This window comes from Acomys russatus, chromosome 31 (assembly GCF_903995435.1).
Source record: "Acomys russatus chromosome 31, mAcoRus1.1, whole genome shotgun sequence".
Lineage (NCBI taxonomy): Eukaryota > Metazoa > Chordata > Mammalia > Rodentia > Muridae > Acomys > Acomys russatus.
Genome location: NC_067167.1, coordinates 261,870 through 281,558, shown reverse-complemented (window position 1 = coordinate 281,558; position 19,689 = coordinate 261,870). Strand labels below are relative to the sequence as shown.

At 39.0% G+C, this 19,689-nt stretch overlaps 1 protein-coding gene across 3 annotated transcripts in view; it reads left to right on the top strand.

Annotated features, from left to right (window-relative positions):
* LOC127212742 (vomeronasal type-2 receptor 116-like) overlaps positions 1-19,689 on the top strand; it is a 46,141-nt gene that overhangs the window by 16,412 nt on the left and 10,040 nt on the right. For all 3 annotated transcript variants that reach the window (XM_051172873.1, XM_051172870.1, XM_051172871.1), the window contains exon 5: positions 7,886-8,009. In XM_051172873.1, coding sequence (XP_051028830.1) covers positions 7,886-8,009 — 124 coding nt within the window. The remainder of the gene's footprint in view (positions 1-7,885; positions 8,010-19,689) is intronic.

Genomic DNA, 19,689 nt, shown 5'->3' with positions numbered 1-19,689 from the left:
AAGTAACCATTCTAATATCTAATAAAATAGACTTTCAAACAAAATTAATAAAAAGAGATGAAGAAGCACACCTCATACTCATCAAAGGAAAACTCAACCAAGATGAAGTCACAATTCTGATCATCTATGCCCCAAATACAAGTGTACCTACATTTGTAAATGAAACAATAATAAAGCTTAAACCACACACCTTTGCCACAAACTAATAGTGGGGACATAAACATTTCCCACCCATTAACCAATGGATAAGTAAATGAAACACAAACTAAACTGAGAAATAATTATGCTAACAGATGTCATGTATCAAATAAACCTAACAGATATCTAGAGAATGTCCATCCAAACACAAAAGATTATACCTTCTTCTCATTACCTCATGGAATCTTCTTCATAATTGGCCAAATAATAGGTCAACAAATACAAGAAGATTGAAATAAAACATTTAATATTACCAGAATACCATCAAATAAAGCTGGACCAGAACCACAACAGAGATAACGAAATGCCTACATACACATGGAAACTGAAAAACTCTCTAGTGAATGACAACTGGGTCAGGGAAGCAATAAAGAAATAAATTATGGATTTCTAAAAATTCAATGAAAATGAAAGTACAACATACTCAAATTCATGGGACACATTGAAAGCATTGCTAAGCAGAAAGTAAGTGCCTTCATAAAGAGATTGGAAACAGCTCATACAAGCAACTTAAAGGGACATCTGGAAGTGCTAGGAAAAAAGAATGAGAAATACCCAAAAGGAGTAGATGGCTGGAAACAATTAAACTTGTGGATGAAATCAATAAATTAGAAACAAAGAGAACAATTCATAGAATAAACAAAAACAATAGTTAATTCTTCAAGAAAATTAACAAAACAGAAAAGTAACTATAAGGTGAAGAGTCATTATTCAAATCAAGAAAATCAACAGTCAGAAAAGGACTACAGAAACCAAAACCACACATCATAGACAGCAAGATAACTAAAGACCAGTGGGACAAAACAAACGATAAAAGCCAAAATAATATGGCATCCCCAAAACAAAGTTTTACAAAACCAATCAGATCTGGAAACTCTCAGACAACTGGAGCAAAGAAAATGACCTCTAATCCTTCATAATGAAGACAATAATGGAGGAAAGAAACATAATTCATGGAAAAAATACAGGAAGATAAAGCCAAACAATTTGAGGAACTTAGAGAGGCCCAGACAGAGGTGAGTAGAGAGGAAGTTAAGAAATCACTGGAAGAAATTCAAGAAAATGCAAACATTCAGTTGAAGGAAATCAATACAACAGTTCAGGACCTGAAGATGAAAATGGAAACAATAATAAAAGCACAACCTGAAGAAATCTTGGAAAGAGAAGTTAGAGAGGAAAACAGAACCTGCAAAGGCAAGCAGCCCCACACAATACAAGACAGGGAAGTAAGAATCTCAGGTGAAGAAGATACAATAGAATAACTTGATGGCACCATTAAAGAAAATGTTCCTGACATAAAACACCCAAGGAATCAAGTAGAGCATGAAAATTAAAAAGAAGAGGAACTGAGGAAAGATAAGATGCAAGGATAAAAGCCCAGGATAATATTTTCAACAAAATAATAGAAGAAAACTTTGGCAATTTGAAGAAAGAGGTGCTTATAAGCATACAAGAGGCCTACAGTGCACCATAGAAAGTAGACTATAAAAGAAAATCCTGCTGCCACATAATAATAAAAACACAATGTGCACAGAAAAAGAAAAATGTTGAAAGCACCAAGAGAAAAAGGCTAAGTAACTTACAATTGCAAACTTACCAGAATCACATCTGAGTTTTCAGCAGAGACCATAAAAGCCAGAAGGGCCTGGACAGAGGTCTTGCAAACACTAATAGTCTAGACATGCCAGTCCAGACGACTATACACAGCAAAATTTTCTTAACAATGGATGAAGAAAATTAGATAATCCATGAAAAAATAAATGATATCTGTCAAAAAATTCATGCCTAATGAAGATGATAAGAGGAAAGCTCCAAACCAGAGGCTAACTAAAGTATGGAAAATACGGGAAATAGATAAGTTCACTTTAGCAAAACAAAACCAGACAAACACACTACCACAACCAACATCAAAATAAAGAACCTAACTATCACTGGTCATAAAATCTTTATTTCATTTTAATTATTATTAAATTATTTAAATTACACCTCAATATTATTGCCTTGCTTCTCTCCTCCCATTTCTCCCTCCCTCCACTTTCACAGGCAGAAGGGGACCTTCTTCCCCACTGTATGGTCACAGCCTATCAAGTTTCATTTTGGGAGCCTTCCTATTCTTTCTCTGAGTACTACCAGGCCTCCTCACCAAAAAGGAAATGGTTAAATATGGGGCTCCAGAGTTCATATCAGAGTCAGTCTTCACTCCCATGTGACTGAGGATAATGACCTGTCCCTTGCCTATATCTGATTAGGGGTCCAAATTTTACTATATATGTTGTCTTTGGTTGGTGCAGTAGCTTAAGCAGACAGCCTGGGTCCAGGTCTGCTGATCATGATGTACTTCTTGTAGGTTCCTAGGACCCTCTGGATGGTTCTATTTCCCTAATCTCATGTACTTCTCTCAACCAGAATCCCAATAGGATGTCCCCTCATCTATCACAATCTCATGGTAATTAAAACTTTCAGGGGACATCCTTTTTGGGCTAGTGTCCAATTATATGTGTGTATATACTATGTGAGTCTTTTTGAGTCTGTGTTAACTCACTCAATATAATCATTTCTAGTTCCATCTATTTGCCCACAATTTTCAGGATTTTCTTGTTTTTAATAGCTGAGTATTATTCACTAGTGTAAATGTACCACAGTTTCTTTATCTATTCTTTTTTTGAAAATTTTTATTAATTAATTCATATTACATCTCAATGGTTATCCCATCCCTTATATCCTCCCATTCGTCCCTTCTCCCATTTTCCCCTTACTCCTCTCCCCTATGACTGTGACTGAAGTGGACTTCCTCCCCCTTTATATGCTCATAGGGTATCAAGTCTCTTATTGGTAGCCTGCTATCCTTCCTCTTATTCTTAGATTGAGCAACATTTAGGTTGTTTCCAGGTTTTGGCAATTACACATAAGGCTGGTATGAACATGGTTGAGTATATGTTCTTGTTGTGTGGTGCAACAACTTCTGGGTATATTCCAAGGAGTGGTATAGCTGGGTCTCAAGGTAGCCCTATTACCTGTATTCTGAAAAAGTGCCAGATTGATTGTCAAAATGGTTTTACAAGTTTTCACTTCCACCAGCAATGATGGAGTGTTCTCTTTCTCCACACACTTGCTTACATGTGTTGTCAATTGAGTTTTTTATCTTGTCCATTCTGATGGGTGTAAGATGGAATCTCAACATAGTTTGACTAGCATTTCTCTGTTGACTAAGGACGTTAAGCATTTCTCAGCCATTCATTATTCATCTTTTGAGAATTCTCCATTTAGTTCTGAGATCTATTTCTTAATTGGATTATTTGGTTTGGTGGTGTTAATGTCTTGAACTCTTTATATATTTTGGATGTTAGTCCTTTGTCAGAAGTAGTGTGGTGAAGATCTTTTCCCATTTGTAGGCTGCCACTTTGTTCTGTTGACAGTATCTTCTGCCACACAGAAGCTTCTCAGCCTTATGAAGTTGTATTTATTAACTGTTGACTTTATGGCCTGGGCTGTTGGATTTCTGTTCAGGAAGTTGTTTCCTGAGCCAACGAGTTCCAGGCTCTTTCCTACTTTTTCTTCTAACAGATTTATTGTTTCTGGCCTTATGTCTTTACTCCACTTGGATTTGAGTTTTGTGCATGGTGATAAATATGGGTGTGCTTGCATTTTTCTCCATGTAAACATCCAGTTAGACCAGAAACACTTGTTGAAGATGCTATCTTTTTCCATGGAATAGATTTGACTTCTGTGTCAAAAATCAAATGTCCATATGTATGTGGATTTATTTCCGAGTCTTCAATTTGATACCATTGATCAACCAAAATATTACAAAGCTAGTACCATGCTGTTTTAATTATTGTTGCTCTATAGTACAGCTTGAGATCCGGTATGGAGATTCCTCTGGAGGATCTTTATTGTATAGGATTGTTTTAGGTATTTTGGGTTTTTTGTTTTTCCACATGAAACACTGAGAAACACTTCAAAATGCTCAATGTTCTTAGTCATCAGTGAGAGGTAAATTAAATCACTTCTGACATTCCCTCTTACACCCACCACCATGTATAAAATAAAAACTCAAATGGCAGCAACTGCTGTCTAGAATGTAGGGAAAGGGTTACACTCTTCCATTGCTGGTGGAAGTGTAAACTTGCACAACCACTATAGAAATCAATCTGGCACTTTCTCAGATAATTGAGAATAGTGATACTTAAAGACCGTGCTATAACACTCCTGGGCATATATGGAAAATGCTCAATTGTACAACAAAGACATTTGCTCAACTATGTTTAAAACAACCAGAATCTGGAAACAACTTAGATGCCCTTCAAACAAAGATTGTATAAAGAAACTGAGGTACATTTTCACACTGGAATCCTACTCAGCTTTTAAAAACAAGGAAATCTTGAAATTTCCAGGCAAATGTATGGAACTAAAAATGATCATCCAATGTGAGGTAACAGAGACCCAGAAATTCAGGCAGGGTGTATATTCACTTATAAGAGGATATCAACTCAAATTTGATGTCCTATGACAGGCTCTACCCAGTGGTGTTTTAACACAGATGTTGGGACTTGCTGCTAGACACCAGGTGCAGTACAGAGAGTGGTATGGAAGAATTGGAGATTGGACAGCTCATTATCTCACAGTTATGTGTACAGTAGACACTGCCTCTGATATAAACTATTTCCCCATAATTGATCATTTCCCCTTGGTGGGAGGCCCTTTGGAAAACAGAAGGAGAAGAAGGTACCAGGATGAGACCCTATATGCTGTAGCCTTATGGTGGGGGAGGAAGTCTCCTGTTGTCAGAGGTCTAGGGGAGAGAAATAGGGGGAAGAAAGAGCATGGGAACATGAAGATACAAGTGAGTAGTAAAATTCAGGATGTAATCTGAATAAATGATATAAAATTAGGAAAAACTCAACTTTTTTATAGCTGGGCATTAAAGACAATACCTAATTTCATGGGTTCTCATAACTGAGCTTCATCTTACATTGAGATATATATTTTACCTACATCTGTACCATTCACAAAATGTATGTCTTTGAATCATTAATTCTTTGGGCATCAGTTTATTTTTAATTCGCTTTTCATCAAGATAACATGGTATGTTGAACCCTTTTAAGATAGCCATGAAATAAAATTTAAATTATGCAATGAAAAAATAAAATTTATAAGAGAGTTTCCAAAGAATCAAGAACACAAATCACATCTGGGAGCAAACAATGAGATTTTGAAAACTTGGATAAAAAAAACACTAAGTTAAGAAGGCAGGGAAGATACAAAATGTTGTTAAATAATCAAACTAAAATAAGCAAGGGACCAACATAATAAATCAAATAAAAACGTCAGTATTCTCACCAAGAGAATATTTCAGGTTGAAGATTGGATGCAAAACTTGAAGACAAGACATATGAATTAGAATGCTCAAAGTATGATGATGATAAAACAATAAAGAAGAATGAAATACAGAGGATACAAAGGGCATACGATAAACAGGTCAAATTTACAAACCATTGGCACAGCAAGAAAAAAGGACAGACTAAAGGCATCTACATTATATCCAGTAAAATGTAGCTTTAAATTTCTTAAATAAAACATGATCTGTGGCTAAGCAGAGAGAGCACTTGTTAAATACTAAACTCTCAACATCAGAAATGATCCAACTTTGTTTTTGGTTGTTGCTTCTTTGTTTCTTTGGTTTGTTTTGTTTTTCTAGATAGGGTTTCTCTGTGTAACCTTGGCATCCCAGGGCTCACTTAATAGAGGAAACTGGTCTTAGAGTCACAGCAATTTCCCTGCATCTCTCTCCCTGAGTGCTAGGATTAAAGGTATACATCACCAGAAAAAATGTGCCAGAACTTGATATATATTATTTAAATTTGCTTTGAACCAAGAAAAGAATATGGACTCCTTCTATATAAAGCCCCATTCATAGAATAGCAGCACATGGAGTATTGCAGGTTACACTATGGAAGCTCCTAAAGGAAGAGAGTAACAGTGATATGTGTCAAACTTTTAGACACATAATTGCAAGGATAGTTACTATACACAGTATATTGATATCTTATAATAGAAGGAAATAGACCAAAGTTCAATAATGAAGACAATTACAGAAATTCATGTTCACTGAAACAGCATTATAAATGATATTTTAAGACTCCTTCAGAATTTTAAGTAAGATGAACAAAAGTTTTCAATGCTCCATAAAGACAACACTAGAATGGCAGAAAGAAAAACATCTATTAGAAAGGAATCAATCTCTCAGTAACAACATGCAGGAATAATTAACAAACAATTATAACAAATAACTGAATTGTAGAAGTCACATTCTCTAATGGAAACACAAAGGCAATAAGAATTGCTTATGAGAAAGACAGGTTGTTGCCTCGATGGGGGAAATCAGAAACTCATTCACATACATGAAGAGAACTGTTCTATAAGAGTAGTGGAAATGCACTGCTTTAAACTGTAATAGAAACTATTAGAAAATAATCTCTACATTGGCTATGTATGGAACAATTCTTGACTAAACACCTACCAAAAGAACTCAGCAACAAAAGAGGAAGATCACTCTCTTAGCAGAACATGACTTCATTCCTGGAATGAAAGTATGGCTCAACATACATATATCAATTAGGGTTGATGCATCACATAATTCAACTCAATTATAGAATTACATTTTTATCCACAATAAAAAGCAAAGTATTCCAACTGGGTCGGGAGAAACAGACCAATTATCCATGAAGTCCCCAATTTCAATGTTCATTGCCGTGCAAATGACATTCAAGTTCAATATTTTATTTTAACTTAAAAATTTTCAAATTAAATTTAACAATCTTTATTCAAGTGTTCCCTGTATTTCCAGCCCCTGTGGAACCTGTTGATCTCAGGAAACACTCCACCCTACAGCTCAATACACAGAAATTCAGTACTTTCTCACCACAAATAAACCAGGATTTGCCCACTCACCTCTTTTTCTCTTTACACTCTGCTTGTCAAAGTTTACACTGTCAAATTATTGGAGGTCATGTTTGGTATCTGAGATTCTAGGACAAATTTTCCTGGATGCATGAGTCTTTTAGTCTTACACTCCTAATCTGTTGCTGTGATTAAATACTGACCCTAAGCAAAGGGAAGAAAAAGTTGATTTGTCTCACCCATGACTGTCTAGGGAAGAGAAGGCAGGCATCTGTGGATTGGAACTAAATCTAGACCCTGATAAAGCTCTGCATACTGGCTTGTTCTGGTAGCTTGCTCATAGAACCCTGCCTAGCAAGAGCACTTCCCACAGTGGGATGGTCACTCATAGCTAATTACCATGGAATGAAATGCCTCACAAATATAAGAACAGTCTAGTTTGCTGGACATAATTTCTAATGTAATTTTCCTCTGTCTTTTTAATGTACTTGGTGTCAAGTTGACAATCATTAGCTAGGAAAATCTGGTTGAAGTTCTGTAGTGCTTGTATACAGCATACCATCAATTTTTGTTACTACTTTTCTAAGGAATTGGTAAGCAATTCAAATTTTCATCAATTTTGTTTCCATATATTTATGTGCTTGACACTATACAATGTACTAAGTGACATGTGCTCCATCAGTTCTTGTTTTTAGAATAAGGTCATTCATAACCCAACAAGCTAATATAATATATATGGAAGAAGTAGTTAAATATCTGATATCAACACGTGTCTAATTTTTCTCAGATATTGCCCTCTGTGTGTAGTGCTGATTGTGGTCCTGGATTCAGAAAATTCTGGAAGGAAGGAATGGCCACCTGCTGTTTTGAATGCAGCCCATGCCCAGAAAATGAAATTTCTAATGAGACAAGTGAGTGTTGTTGCTGTACAGAAACCGTCCCGTTTATCATCATCTCCTACCCACTTTGAGATACATAACTTGTAAAAAAAAAAAGAGACAAATAATATATATATAACTTTCCTATGTAGGTCTTTGTGGAAATACAAATATTCACAATTTCCTGAACAACAACAAAGAATAAATGTTTATGTTTTATTTTCAGAGAATGCGACCAAGCTTTAAGTTTTTAAAAAAAGGTTATTTATTTATTTATTTATTAGATTTTTAAAATTCATTTATTCTTGTTATATCTAAATGGTTATCCCATCCCTTGTAGCCTCCCATTCTTCCCTCCCTCCCATTTTCCCCTCATTCCCCTCCCCTATGACTGTTCCTCAGGGGGATTACCTCCCCCTGTATATGCTCATAGGGTATCAAGTCTCTTCTTGGCAATCTGCTGTCCTTCCTCTGAGTGCCACCAGGTCTCCCCCTCCAGGGGACATGGTCAAATGTGAGGCACCAGAGAACATGAGAAAGTCATATCCCACTCTCCACTCAACTGTGGAGAATGTTCTGACCATTGGCTCGATTTGGGTAGGGGTTTAAAGTTTACCACCTGTATTGTCCTTGGCTGGTGCCTTAGTTTGAGTGGGACCCCTGGGCCCAAATCTGCCTATCATAATGTTCTGCTTGTAGGTTTCTAGGACCCTCTGGATCCTTGTACTTTTCTATTCTCCCATGCTTCTCTCATTTAGAGTCCCAATAGGATGTCCTCCCCTCTGTCTCAGTTTCATGGTAAGTGAAGGCTTTCATGGGACATTCCACTTGGGCTAGTGTGCAGATATAAGTGAGTATATACCATTTGATTCTTTCTGCTTCTGGGTTAACTCACTCATTATGATCATTTCTAGCTCAATCCATTTATCCACAAATTTCGGGAATTCCTTGTTTTTAATAGCTGAGTAGTATTCCATAGTGTATATGTACCACAGTTTCTTTATCCATTCTTCTACTGAGGGACACTTAGGCTGTTTCCATGTTCTGGCTATTATGAATAAGGCTGCTATGAACATGGTTGAGCAAATTTTCTTGTTGTGTGCTGGAGCATCTTCTGGGTATATTCCAAGGTGTGGAATAGCTTGGTCTTGAGGAAGCCCTATTCCCATTTTTCTGAGATAGCACCAGATAGATTTCCAAAGTGGCTGTACTAGTTTGCATTCCCACCAGCAATGAAGGAGTGTTCCTCTCTCCCCACATCCTCGCCAGCATGTGGTGTCACTTGAATTTTTTATCTTAGCCATTCTGATGGGTGTAAGATGGAATCTCAGAGTTGTTTTGATTTGCATTTCCCTGATGACTAAGGAGGTTGAGTATTTCTTTAAGTGTGTCTCAGCCATTTGATATTCGTCTGTTGAGAATTCTCTGTTTAATTCTGAGCCCCATTTCTCAATTGGGTTATTTGGTTTGGTGGTGCTTAATTTCTTGTGTTCCTTCTATATTTTGGATATTAGACCTTTGTCAGATGTAGGGTTGGTGAAGATCTTTTCCCAGTCTGTAGGCTGTCGCTTTGTTCTCTTGACAGTGTCACCTGCCTTACAGAAGCTTCTCAGCCTCATGAAGTCCCTTTTATTACTGGTTGACATTAAGGCCTGGGCCGTTGGTGTTCTATTCAGGAAGTTGTCTCCTGTGCCAATATGTTCCAGGCTCTTCCCCACTTATTCTTCTAAGTGACTTAGTGTCTCTGGTTTTATGTTGAGGTCTTTAATCCACTTGGATTTGAGTTTTGTGCAACGTGACAAATATGGGTTCAGTTGCATTTCTTTTTTTAACACATAGACCTCCAGTTAGACCAGCACCATTTGTTGAAGATGCTATCCTTTTTCCATTGAATGGATTTGGCTTCTTTGTCAAAAATTAAGTGACCATATGTGTGTGAATTCATATCTGGGTCTTCGATTCGATTCCACTGATCAACCAGCCTGTTGCTGTGCCAGTACCATGCTGTTTTAATTACTGTTGCTTTATAGTACAGTTTGAGATCAGGTATAGAGATTCCTCTGGAGCAACTTTTATTGTCCAAGATTGTTTTAGCTATTCTGGGTTTTTTGTTTTTCCATATGAAGTTCAGAATTGAACTTTCAATGTCTTTAAAAAATTGTGTAGGTATTTTGATAGGGATTGAATTGAATCTGTAGATTGCTTTTGGTAGAATGGCCAGTTTTACTATGTTAATTCTCCCAATCCATGAGCAAGGAAGATCATTCCATCTTCTCATGTCATCTTCAATCTCTTTCTTTGGAGTTTTGTAATTTTTTTCAAACAAGTCCTTCACTTGCTTAGTTAGAGTAACTCCTAAATATTTTATATTGCTTGGGGCTAATGTGAAGGGTGTGGTTTTCCTAATTTCTTCCTCTGCAAGCTTGTCATTTGGGTATAGGAGGGCTACAGACTTTTTTGCGTTAATTTTTTTCCAGCCAATTTGCTGAAGGTGTTTATCAGGTGTAGGAGTTCTCTGGTGGAATTTTGAGCATCACTTATGTACACTATCATATCATCTGCAAATAGGGATAATTTGACTTCCTCCTTTTCCATTTGAATACCCTTGATCCCCCTTTGTTGTCTTATTGCTCTGGCTAGATCTTCAAGTACTATATTGAAGAGGTAGGTAGAGAGTGGGCAGCCTTGCCTTGTTCCCAATTTTAGAGGAATTTCCATGAATATCTCACCATATACTTTGATTTTGGCTATTGGCTTGCTGTATATAGCCTATATTATTTTGAGGAAAGTGCCTTGCATTCCCGATCTCTCTATAAAGATGAATGGGTGTTGGATTTTATCAAATGCTTTCTCTGCATGTAAAGAGATGATCATGTCGTTTTTTTTTTGTTTTTTTGTTTTTTTTGTCATTTTTTTAATTAATTTATTCTTGTTACATCTCAATGTTTATCCCATCCCTTGTATCCTCCCATTCCTCCCCCCCAATTTTCCCATTATTCCCCTCCCCTATGACTGTTCCTGAGGGGGATTACATCCCCCTGTATATTCTCATAGGGTATCAAGTCTCTTCTTGGCTACTTGCTGTCCTTCCTCTGAGTGCCACCAGGTCTCCCCCTCCAGGGGACATGGTCAGATGTGAGGCACCAGAGTAGGTGAGAAAGTCGTATCACACTCTCCACTCAACTGTGGAGAATATTCTGACCATTGGCTAGATCTGGGAAGGTGTTTAAAGTTTACCTCCTGTATTGTCCTTGGCTGGTGCCTTAGTTTGAGCGGGACCCCTGGGCCCAAATCTGCCTATCATATTGTTCTACTTGTAGATTTCTAGGACCATCTGTATAATTTTATTTTGCTATTCTCCCATGCGTCTCTCATTTAGAGTCCCAATAAGATGCCTTCCCCTCTGTCCCAGTTTCCTGGTAAGTGAAGGCTTTCGTGGGACATGCCCCTTGGGCTAGTATGCAGATATAAGTGAGTATATACCATTTGATTCTTTCTGCTTCTGGGTTAACTCACTCACTATGATCATTTCTAGCTCAATCCATTTATCCACAAATTTCGGGAATTCCTTGTTTTTAATAGCTGAGTAGTATTCCATAGTGTATATGTACCACAGTTTCTTTATCCACTCTTCTACTGAGGGACACTTAGGCTGTTTCCATGTTCTGGCTATTATGAATAAGGCTGCTATGAACATGGTTGAGCAAATTTTCTTGTTGTGTGCTGGAGCATCTTCCGGGTATATTCCAAGGAATGGAATAGCTGCGTCTTGAGTAAGCCCTATTCCCATTTTTCTGAGATAGCACCAGATAAATTTCCAAAGTGGCTGTACTAGTTTGCATTCCCACCAGCAATGAAGGAGTGTTCCTCTCTCCCCACATCCTCGCCAGCATGTGGTGTCGCTTGAGTTTTTGATCTTAGCCATTCTGATGGGTGTAAGATGGAATCTCAGAGTTGTTTTGATTTGCATTTCCCTGATGACTAAGGAGGTTGAGCATTTCTTTAAGTGTTTCTCAGCCATTTGATACTCCTCTGTTGAGAATTCTCTGTTTAGTTCCAAGCCCCATTTCTCAATTGGGTTATTCGGTTTGGTGGTGTTTAATTTCTTGAGTTCTTTATATATTTTGGATATTAGACCTTTGTCAGATGTAGGGTTGGTGAAGATTTTTTCCCAGTCTGTAGGCTGTCGCTTTGTTCTCTTGACAGTGTCTCCTGCCTTACAGAAGCTTCTCAGCCTCATGAGGTCCCATTTATTAATGGTTGACATTAAGGCCTGGGCCGTTGGTGTTCCGTTCAGGAAGTTGTCTCCTGTGCCAATATGTTCCAGGCTCTTCCCCACTTATTCTTCTAAGTGGCTTAGTGTCTCTGGTTTTATGTTGAGGTCTTTAATCCACTTGGATTTGAGTTTTGTGCAAGGTGACAAATATGGGTCCAGTTGCATTTTTTTACACATAGACCTCCAGTTAGACCAGCACCATTTGTTGAAGATGCTATCCTTTTTCCATTGAATGGATTTGGCTTCTTTGTCAAAAATCAAGTGACCATATGTGTGTGGATTCATATCTGGGTCTTCGATTCGATTCCACTGATCAACCAGCCTGTTGCTGTGCCAGTACCATGCTGTTTTAATTACTGTTGCTTTATAGTACAGTTTGAGATCAGGTATGGAGATTCCTCTGGAGCACCTTTTATTGTACAAGATTGCTTTAGCTATTCTGGGTTTTTTGTTTTTCCATATGAAGTTCAGAATTGAACTTTCAATGTCTTTAAAAAATTGTGTAGGTATTTTGATAGGGATTGAATTGAATCTGTAGATTGCTTTTGGTAGGATGGCCATTTTTACTATGTTAATTCTCCTGATCCATGAGCAAGGAAGATCATGCCATCTTCTCAGGTCATCTTCAATCTCTTTCTTCAGAGTTTTGAAATTTTTTTGATACAAGTCCTTCACTTGCTTAGTTAGGGTAACTCCTAGATATTTTATATTGCTTGTGGCTAATGTGAAGGGTGTGGTTTTCCTAATTTCTTCCTCTGCAAGCTTGCCATTTGTGTATAGGAAGGCTACAGACTTTTTTGAGTTAATTTTGTATCCAGCCAATTTGCTGAAGGTGTTTATCAGCTTTAGGAGTTCTCTGGTGGAGTTTTGAGGGTCACTTATGTACACTATCATATCATCTGCAAATAGGGATAATTTGACTTCCTCCTTTCCCATTTGGACACCCTTGATCTCCTTTTGTTGTCTTATTGCTCTGGCTAGAACTTCGAGTACTATATTAAAGAGATATGGAGAGAGTGGGCAGCCTTGCCTTGTTCCCGATTTTAGAGGAATTTTCTTGAGTATCTCACCATTTACTTTGATTTTGGCTATAGGCTTGCTGTATATAGCCTTTATTATGTTGAGGAAAGTGCCTTGTATCCCCGATCTCTCTAAAACTTTAAACATGAATGGGTGTTGAATTTTATCAAATGCTTTCTCTGCATCCAAGGAGATGATCATGTGGTTTTTTATTTTCAGTTTGTTTATATGGTGGATTACATTGATGGATTTCCGTATATTAAACCATCCCTGCATGCCTGGAATGAAGCCTACTTGGTCATGATGAATGATATCTTTGATGTGTTCCTGTATTCGTTTTGCAAGTATTTTATTTAGTATTTTTGTATCTATGTTCAAAAGAGAAATTGGTCTGAAATTCTCTTTCTTTTTTGAGTCTTTGTGAGGTTTAGGTATCAATGAGACTATGGCCTCATAGAATGAATTTGGTAATTTTCCATCCATTTCTATCTTTTGGAGTAGCTTGAAGAGTATCGGTATTAGCTCGCCTTTAAAGGTCTGGTAGAATTCTGCACTGAAACCATCTGGCCCTGGGCTTTTTTTGGTTGGGAGACCATCGATGATTGCTTCTATTTCTGTAGGGGAAATGGGACTATTTAGCTTGTTTATCTGTTCTTCATTCAACTTTGGCAAGTGAAATTGTTCAAGAAAATCATCCATTTCCCTTACATTTTCAAATTTTGTGGCGTTTATGCCTTCAAAGTAGGATCTTATGATTCTTTGTATTTCTTCAGTGCCTGTTGTTATGTCTCCCTTTTCATTTCTGATTTTGTTGATTTCAATACTGTCTCTCTGCCTTTTAGTTAGTTTGGCTAATGGTCTGTTTATCTTGTTGATTTTCTCAAAGAACCAGCTTTTGGTTTTGTTGATTCTTTGGACTGTTTTCTTAGTTTCTAATTTGTTAATTTCAGCCCTGAGTTTGATAATTTCCAGGCTTCTACTCCTCTTGGGTGTTTCTGCTTCTTTTTTTTCTAGGGCTTCCAGTTGTGTTGTTCAGATGCTTATGTGTGATGTTTTCAATTTCTTTTTAAAGGCACTTAGTGCTATGAATTTTCCTATTAGCACTGCTTTCAATGTATCCCACATATTTGTGTATGTTGTTTCTTCATTTTCATTGAATTTCAGAAACTCCTTGATTTCTTTCTTTATTTCTTCCCTGACCCAGGTGTCATTTAGCAGAGAGTTGTTTAGTTTCCACGTACATGTAGGCTTTTTGTTATTTCTGTTGTTGTTGAATTGCAGCCTAAAAGCATGGTGATGTGATAGGATACATGGTATTATTTCTATCCTCTTTTATCTCTTGAGGATTGCTTAGTGCCATACGATGTGATCAATTTTGGAGAAGGTTCCATGGGGTGCAGAGAAGAAGGTTTATTCTTTCTCGTTTGGGTGAAGGGTTCTATAGATATCTGTTAGATCCATTGGACCCATGGCATTGGTTAATGATGTTATTTCTCGGCTTAGTTTCTGTTTCAATGACTTATCCTTCAATGAGAGTGGGGTGTTGAAGTCTCCCACTATTATTGTGTGGGGATCGATGTGTGGTTTAAGCTTTTTTTTTTTAGCAGATCTTTTACAAATGTGGGTGCCCTTGTATTGGGAGCATCGATGTGGGAGCAGAATTGTGATGTCATCTTGGTTGACTTTACCTTTGATGAGTATGAAGTGTCCTTCCTCATCCCTTTTGATTAATTTTGGTTGAAAGTCTATTTTGTTCGATACTAAAATGGCTACACCTGCTTGCTTCTTGTGACCATTTGCTTGGAATATTTTTTCCAACCTTTTACCCTGATGTAATGCCTATCATTATGGGTGAGATGTGTTTCTTGAATGCAGAAGAATGTTGGATCTTGTTTATGTACCCATTCAGTTAGTCTGTGTCTTCTTATTGCAGAATTGAGACCATTGATGTTGAGAGATATTAATGACCAGTGACTGTTAAGAGTCTTAATTTTGATGTTGTTTCCAGTTGAGCGTCTGTGTAGTTGTGTTTTTGCCATCGGATAGTTATCTATTTTCTGAGTAGTTTTGGTTGTAGCTTGACCCTTTGGGATGGAGTTTTCCTTCTAGTACCTTCTGTAAACCTGGATTTGTGGATAGGTACTGTTTGAATTTGTTTTCGCCATAAATATTTTGTTTTCTCCATCAATGGTTATTGATAATTTTGCTGAGTAAAGTAGTCTGGCCTGGCATATGTGGTCTCTTAGGGTTTGCAGGATCTCTGTCCAGGCCCTTCTAGCTTTTATGGTCTCTGCTGAGAAGTCGGGTGTAATTCTGATAGGTTTGCCATCAAATGTTATTTGGCCCTTTTCCCTTGCAGCTTTTAATATTTTTTTGGTCTGCATGTTTTGTGTTTTGATTATTATGCGATGGGCAGTTTTTCTTTTCTGGTCAATTCTATTTGGTGTTCTGTAGGCCTCTTGTATGTTTATAGGCATGTCTTTCTTTAGATTGGGGAAATTTTCTTCTATGATTTTGTTGAGAATAGTTTCTGGGCCTTGGAGTCTGATATCTTCTCTTTCTTCAATGCCTATTATCCTCAAATTTCTTCTTTTCATGGTGTCCTTAATTTCTTGGATGTTTTGTGTCAGGAGTTTTCCAGATTTGGCATTTTCTTTAATGGTTGCTTCAAGCTCTGTGATTGTATCTTCTAGACCTGAGATTCGTTCTTCCATCACTTGGATTCTGTTAGAAAAGCTGACCTCTGTGTTGCTCGTCTTCTTCTCTGAGGTCTCACATTCTCGTTTTTCTTCTGTTTGTTTGTTTATCATTGAATCCATTTTCATCTTCAGATCTTGAACTGATTTTTTTGATTTCTTTCATCTGTTTTTTTGTATATTCCTGCGTTTCTTCCATTGCCACTTTATAGGTCTTCAGAGCTTGAACCATTGTATTTCTTTCTTTCATCTGGTTGTTTGCATTTTCCTGCAATTTTTTCCAGTTCCACTCTATGTGCTTCTTTTATGTCTCTCACCTGTTTGTCTGCATCTTCCTGCATTTGATTATGAATTTTATTTATTTCCTCCATTTTCATCCTCATTACCAAGGATTTGAGGTCATTTTCTTGTGTTTCCATTGTTTTTGAATTCTCTGGGTTGTTTTCTTTGGGATAGCTGTAAACTGGAGATGCCATGTAATTTTGGTTTTTTTTTTGCGTATGCTTTTACGCTGTCCTTTAGACATCTTGCCATCTCTGTTTTTGTCGGGTAGCTTCCAGAGTCGGATGGAGGGAGTCTGATGATAGATTCACTTGTTTTCTCATGATTTTTGTATGCTTTAAGCTCTGATGCTTCACTGGTGTGGATGACAGGAGGTTAGCCGTGTCGTTTTGGGCTCTCACAGCCAGTGATCCTCAGCTCCATTGTGCTATGGGTCCTACAATCATTCTGTGTCTCTGAATGAGCATTTGGTCAGGCCAAGGTATCCACAGCCTTCTGGGTCCCCTGCCAAGTCCAACTAGGGACAATGTGCCCAAACCACGCACCGAGCCCAACTAGATTCTCAGGGCCTGATTTGTCTGCCGAGCTCAGCTAGAGATTCTGGTCCCAAAATGCACAGAATTTTTGGGCTGGGACTGCACACCAAGCTCAGCTAGGGGTTTTTGGCCCAAAGTGCGTGCTGTGGTCAGTTATTGACTCAGGGCCTGAACCGTCTGCCAAGTTCAGCCAGGAATTCTGGATTCAAAATGCACACTGTGTCCAACCAGAGTCTTAGAGCTGGGCCTGTGCCTAAAGCTCAGCTAGAGTCATTGGGCCCAGTCTGTCTGCCAAGCACAGTTAGTGACTCTGGCTCCAAACAGCACGCCGAGCTCCACCCGAGTCTCCGGGGCGGATTTGTGCACTGAGCTCAGCCAGGGACTCTGGACTCACATTGTGTGCTGAGATCAGCCCGGGACTCCAGGCCTAAACTGCGTGCATAGTCCAGCTAGAGTCTTAGGACCGCTGAGCCTGTGCGCACAGCTCAGCTAAAGTCTCTGGCCCCAAACTGCCTGGTAAGTCCAGCTAGGGCCTCTGGGCTGAATCTGTGTGCTGACCTCAGCCTGCGTCAGTACCCCAGAACTGTCCACTGAGCTGAGCTAGTGTCTAGGGCAGAACTGCTCGCTGAGTTGAGGTAGCTCCCCTGGTGGAACTGAGTGCTCCGCCCAGCCTGCATCACAGCAGGAGAACTGTGGCCGTGCTGAGCTAGTGCCTAGGGTGGAACTGAGTGCTCCTGCCAGCCTGCGTCACAGCAGGAGAACTGTGGCTGCGCTGAGTTAGCGCCTAGGGTGAAACTGAGTGCTCTGCCCAGCCTGCATCACAGCAAGGGAGCTGTGGCTGCACTGAGTTAGCGCCTTGGGCAGAATTGCTTGCTGAGCCAGGGTCTCCACGGCACTGCCCACTGAGCTGTACCCAGGACTCTGGGGCTGAACTGTCCACCAAGTCCAGTTTGGGTCTCACGAACCATGCGACCCAAATCTTGTCCAGAGTCCTCTCTCCTGCAGAAACTCCCACCGGCCACCACATCAATCGCCTCCACTGGAAGGCTGTGAGCTGCAAACTTTAGCCCCCACTGCCTCTGACGCTGGTGCCACTGGTGCCGCTGCTGCCGCTGCCTCTGCTGCTGCTACTCCGATCTGAGAAATTCCACGCTCCTCCCATATGCAGGGGCACGTAGGTCGGTCCTCCGCACTCTGGTCCCTCTGAACCGTGGAGGACTCCTGCTGCCGTGGTGTGGGGACCTTAGTGTTCCTGGCTCAGAAGTCTGTGCAATTCCCTGATTTGTTCACTGGAGCCTCCAAACATGGTACACACTGCTTGCCGCCATCTTGGATCTCCTCAAAGCTTATGTTTTTATGGACACTATGACTAATTTTCAATTGACAGAGGATCACATTTTCTCAAAGAAAGATTTTGATACTCAAACTTCAATTGCATGATTTGTTTTTTAGATTTTCTTAATGATTTATCTCTTCTAAAACTCTATGTGTATACAATTTGACTCTTTCTGCTTCTGGGTTAACTCACTCATTATGATCATTTCTAATTCAATCCATTTGTTCACAAATTTCGGGAATTCCTTGTTTTTAATAGCTGAGTAGTATTCCATTGTGTAAATGCACCACAGTGTCTTTATCCATTCTTCTACTGAGGGACACTTAGGCTGTTTCTAGGTTTTGGTTATTATGAATAAGGCTGCTCTGGACATGGTTGAGCAAATTCTCTTGTTGTGTGCTGAAGCATCTTCTTGGTATATTCCAAGGCGTGGAATAGCTGGGTCTTGCGGAAGCCCTATTCCCAGTTTTTTGAGATAGCTCCAGGTAGATTACCAAAGTGGCTGTACTAGTTTGCATTCCCACCAGCAATGAAGGAGTGTTTCTCTCTGTCCACATCCTCCCAGCATGTGGTGTCACTTGAATTTTTGATCTTAGCCATTCTGATGGGTGTAAGATGGAATCTCAGAGTTGTTTTGATTTGCATTTCCCTGATGACTAAGGAGGTTGAGCATTTCTTTAAGTGTTTCTCAGCCATTTGATATTCCTCTGTGGAGAATTCTCTGTTTAGTTCTGAGCCCCATTTCTCAATTGGGTAATTTGGTTTGGTGGTGTTTAATTTCTTGAGTTCTTTATATATTTTGGGTATTAGACCTTTGTCAGACGTAGGGTTGGTGAAGATCTTTTCCTGGTCTGTAGGCTGTCACTTTGTTCTGTTGACAGTGTCTCCTGCCTTACAGAAGCTTCTCAGCCTCATGAGGTCCCATTTATTAATTTTGGACCTTGAGGCCTGGTCCACTGGTGTTCTGTTCAGGAAGTTATCTCCTGTGCCAATGTGTTCAGGGTCCTCCCCAGTTTTTCTTCTGACTTAGTGTCTCTTGTTTTATGTTGAGATCTTTGATCCACTTGAATTGAGTGGAGTGTGGGGTCTGAGTTTCACACGAACTCTGGTAACCCATATATGAACATGTCCCCTGTATGAGGAAGCCAGGTGGCACTCAGAGGAAGTATAGCAGGCTACCAAGTAGAGACTTGAACTTGATACCTTATGAACATATACAGGGGGAGGGGATCCCCCTTCATCACAGTCATAGGCAAGGGGAGTAAGAGGAAAATGGGAGGGAGGAAAGAATGGGAGGATACAGGGATAGGATAACAATTGAGATGTAATAAGAATAAATTAATAAAATATATTCAAAATAAAACTCTATGCATATTAGATTCTAGTCACGGATTTTAGAAATGTTTATTTATTCTCTTAGCATGTATGCATGTGCCCCTACATGGTTTGTGCACTCCACATATGTACAGGATTCCGTGCAGTACAGAATATGTCATCAGACATGCTAGATCCTGTCATGTCACTGTTGGGTACCAAATACAAGTTCTCTGTTATAATACTACAGAGG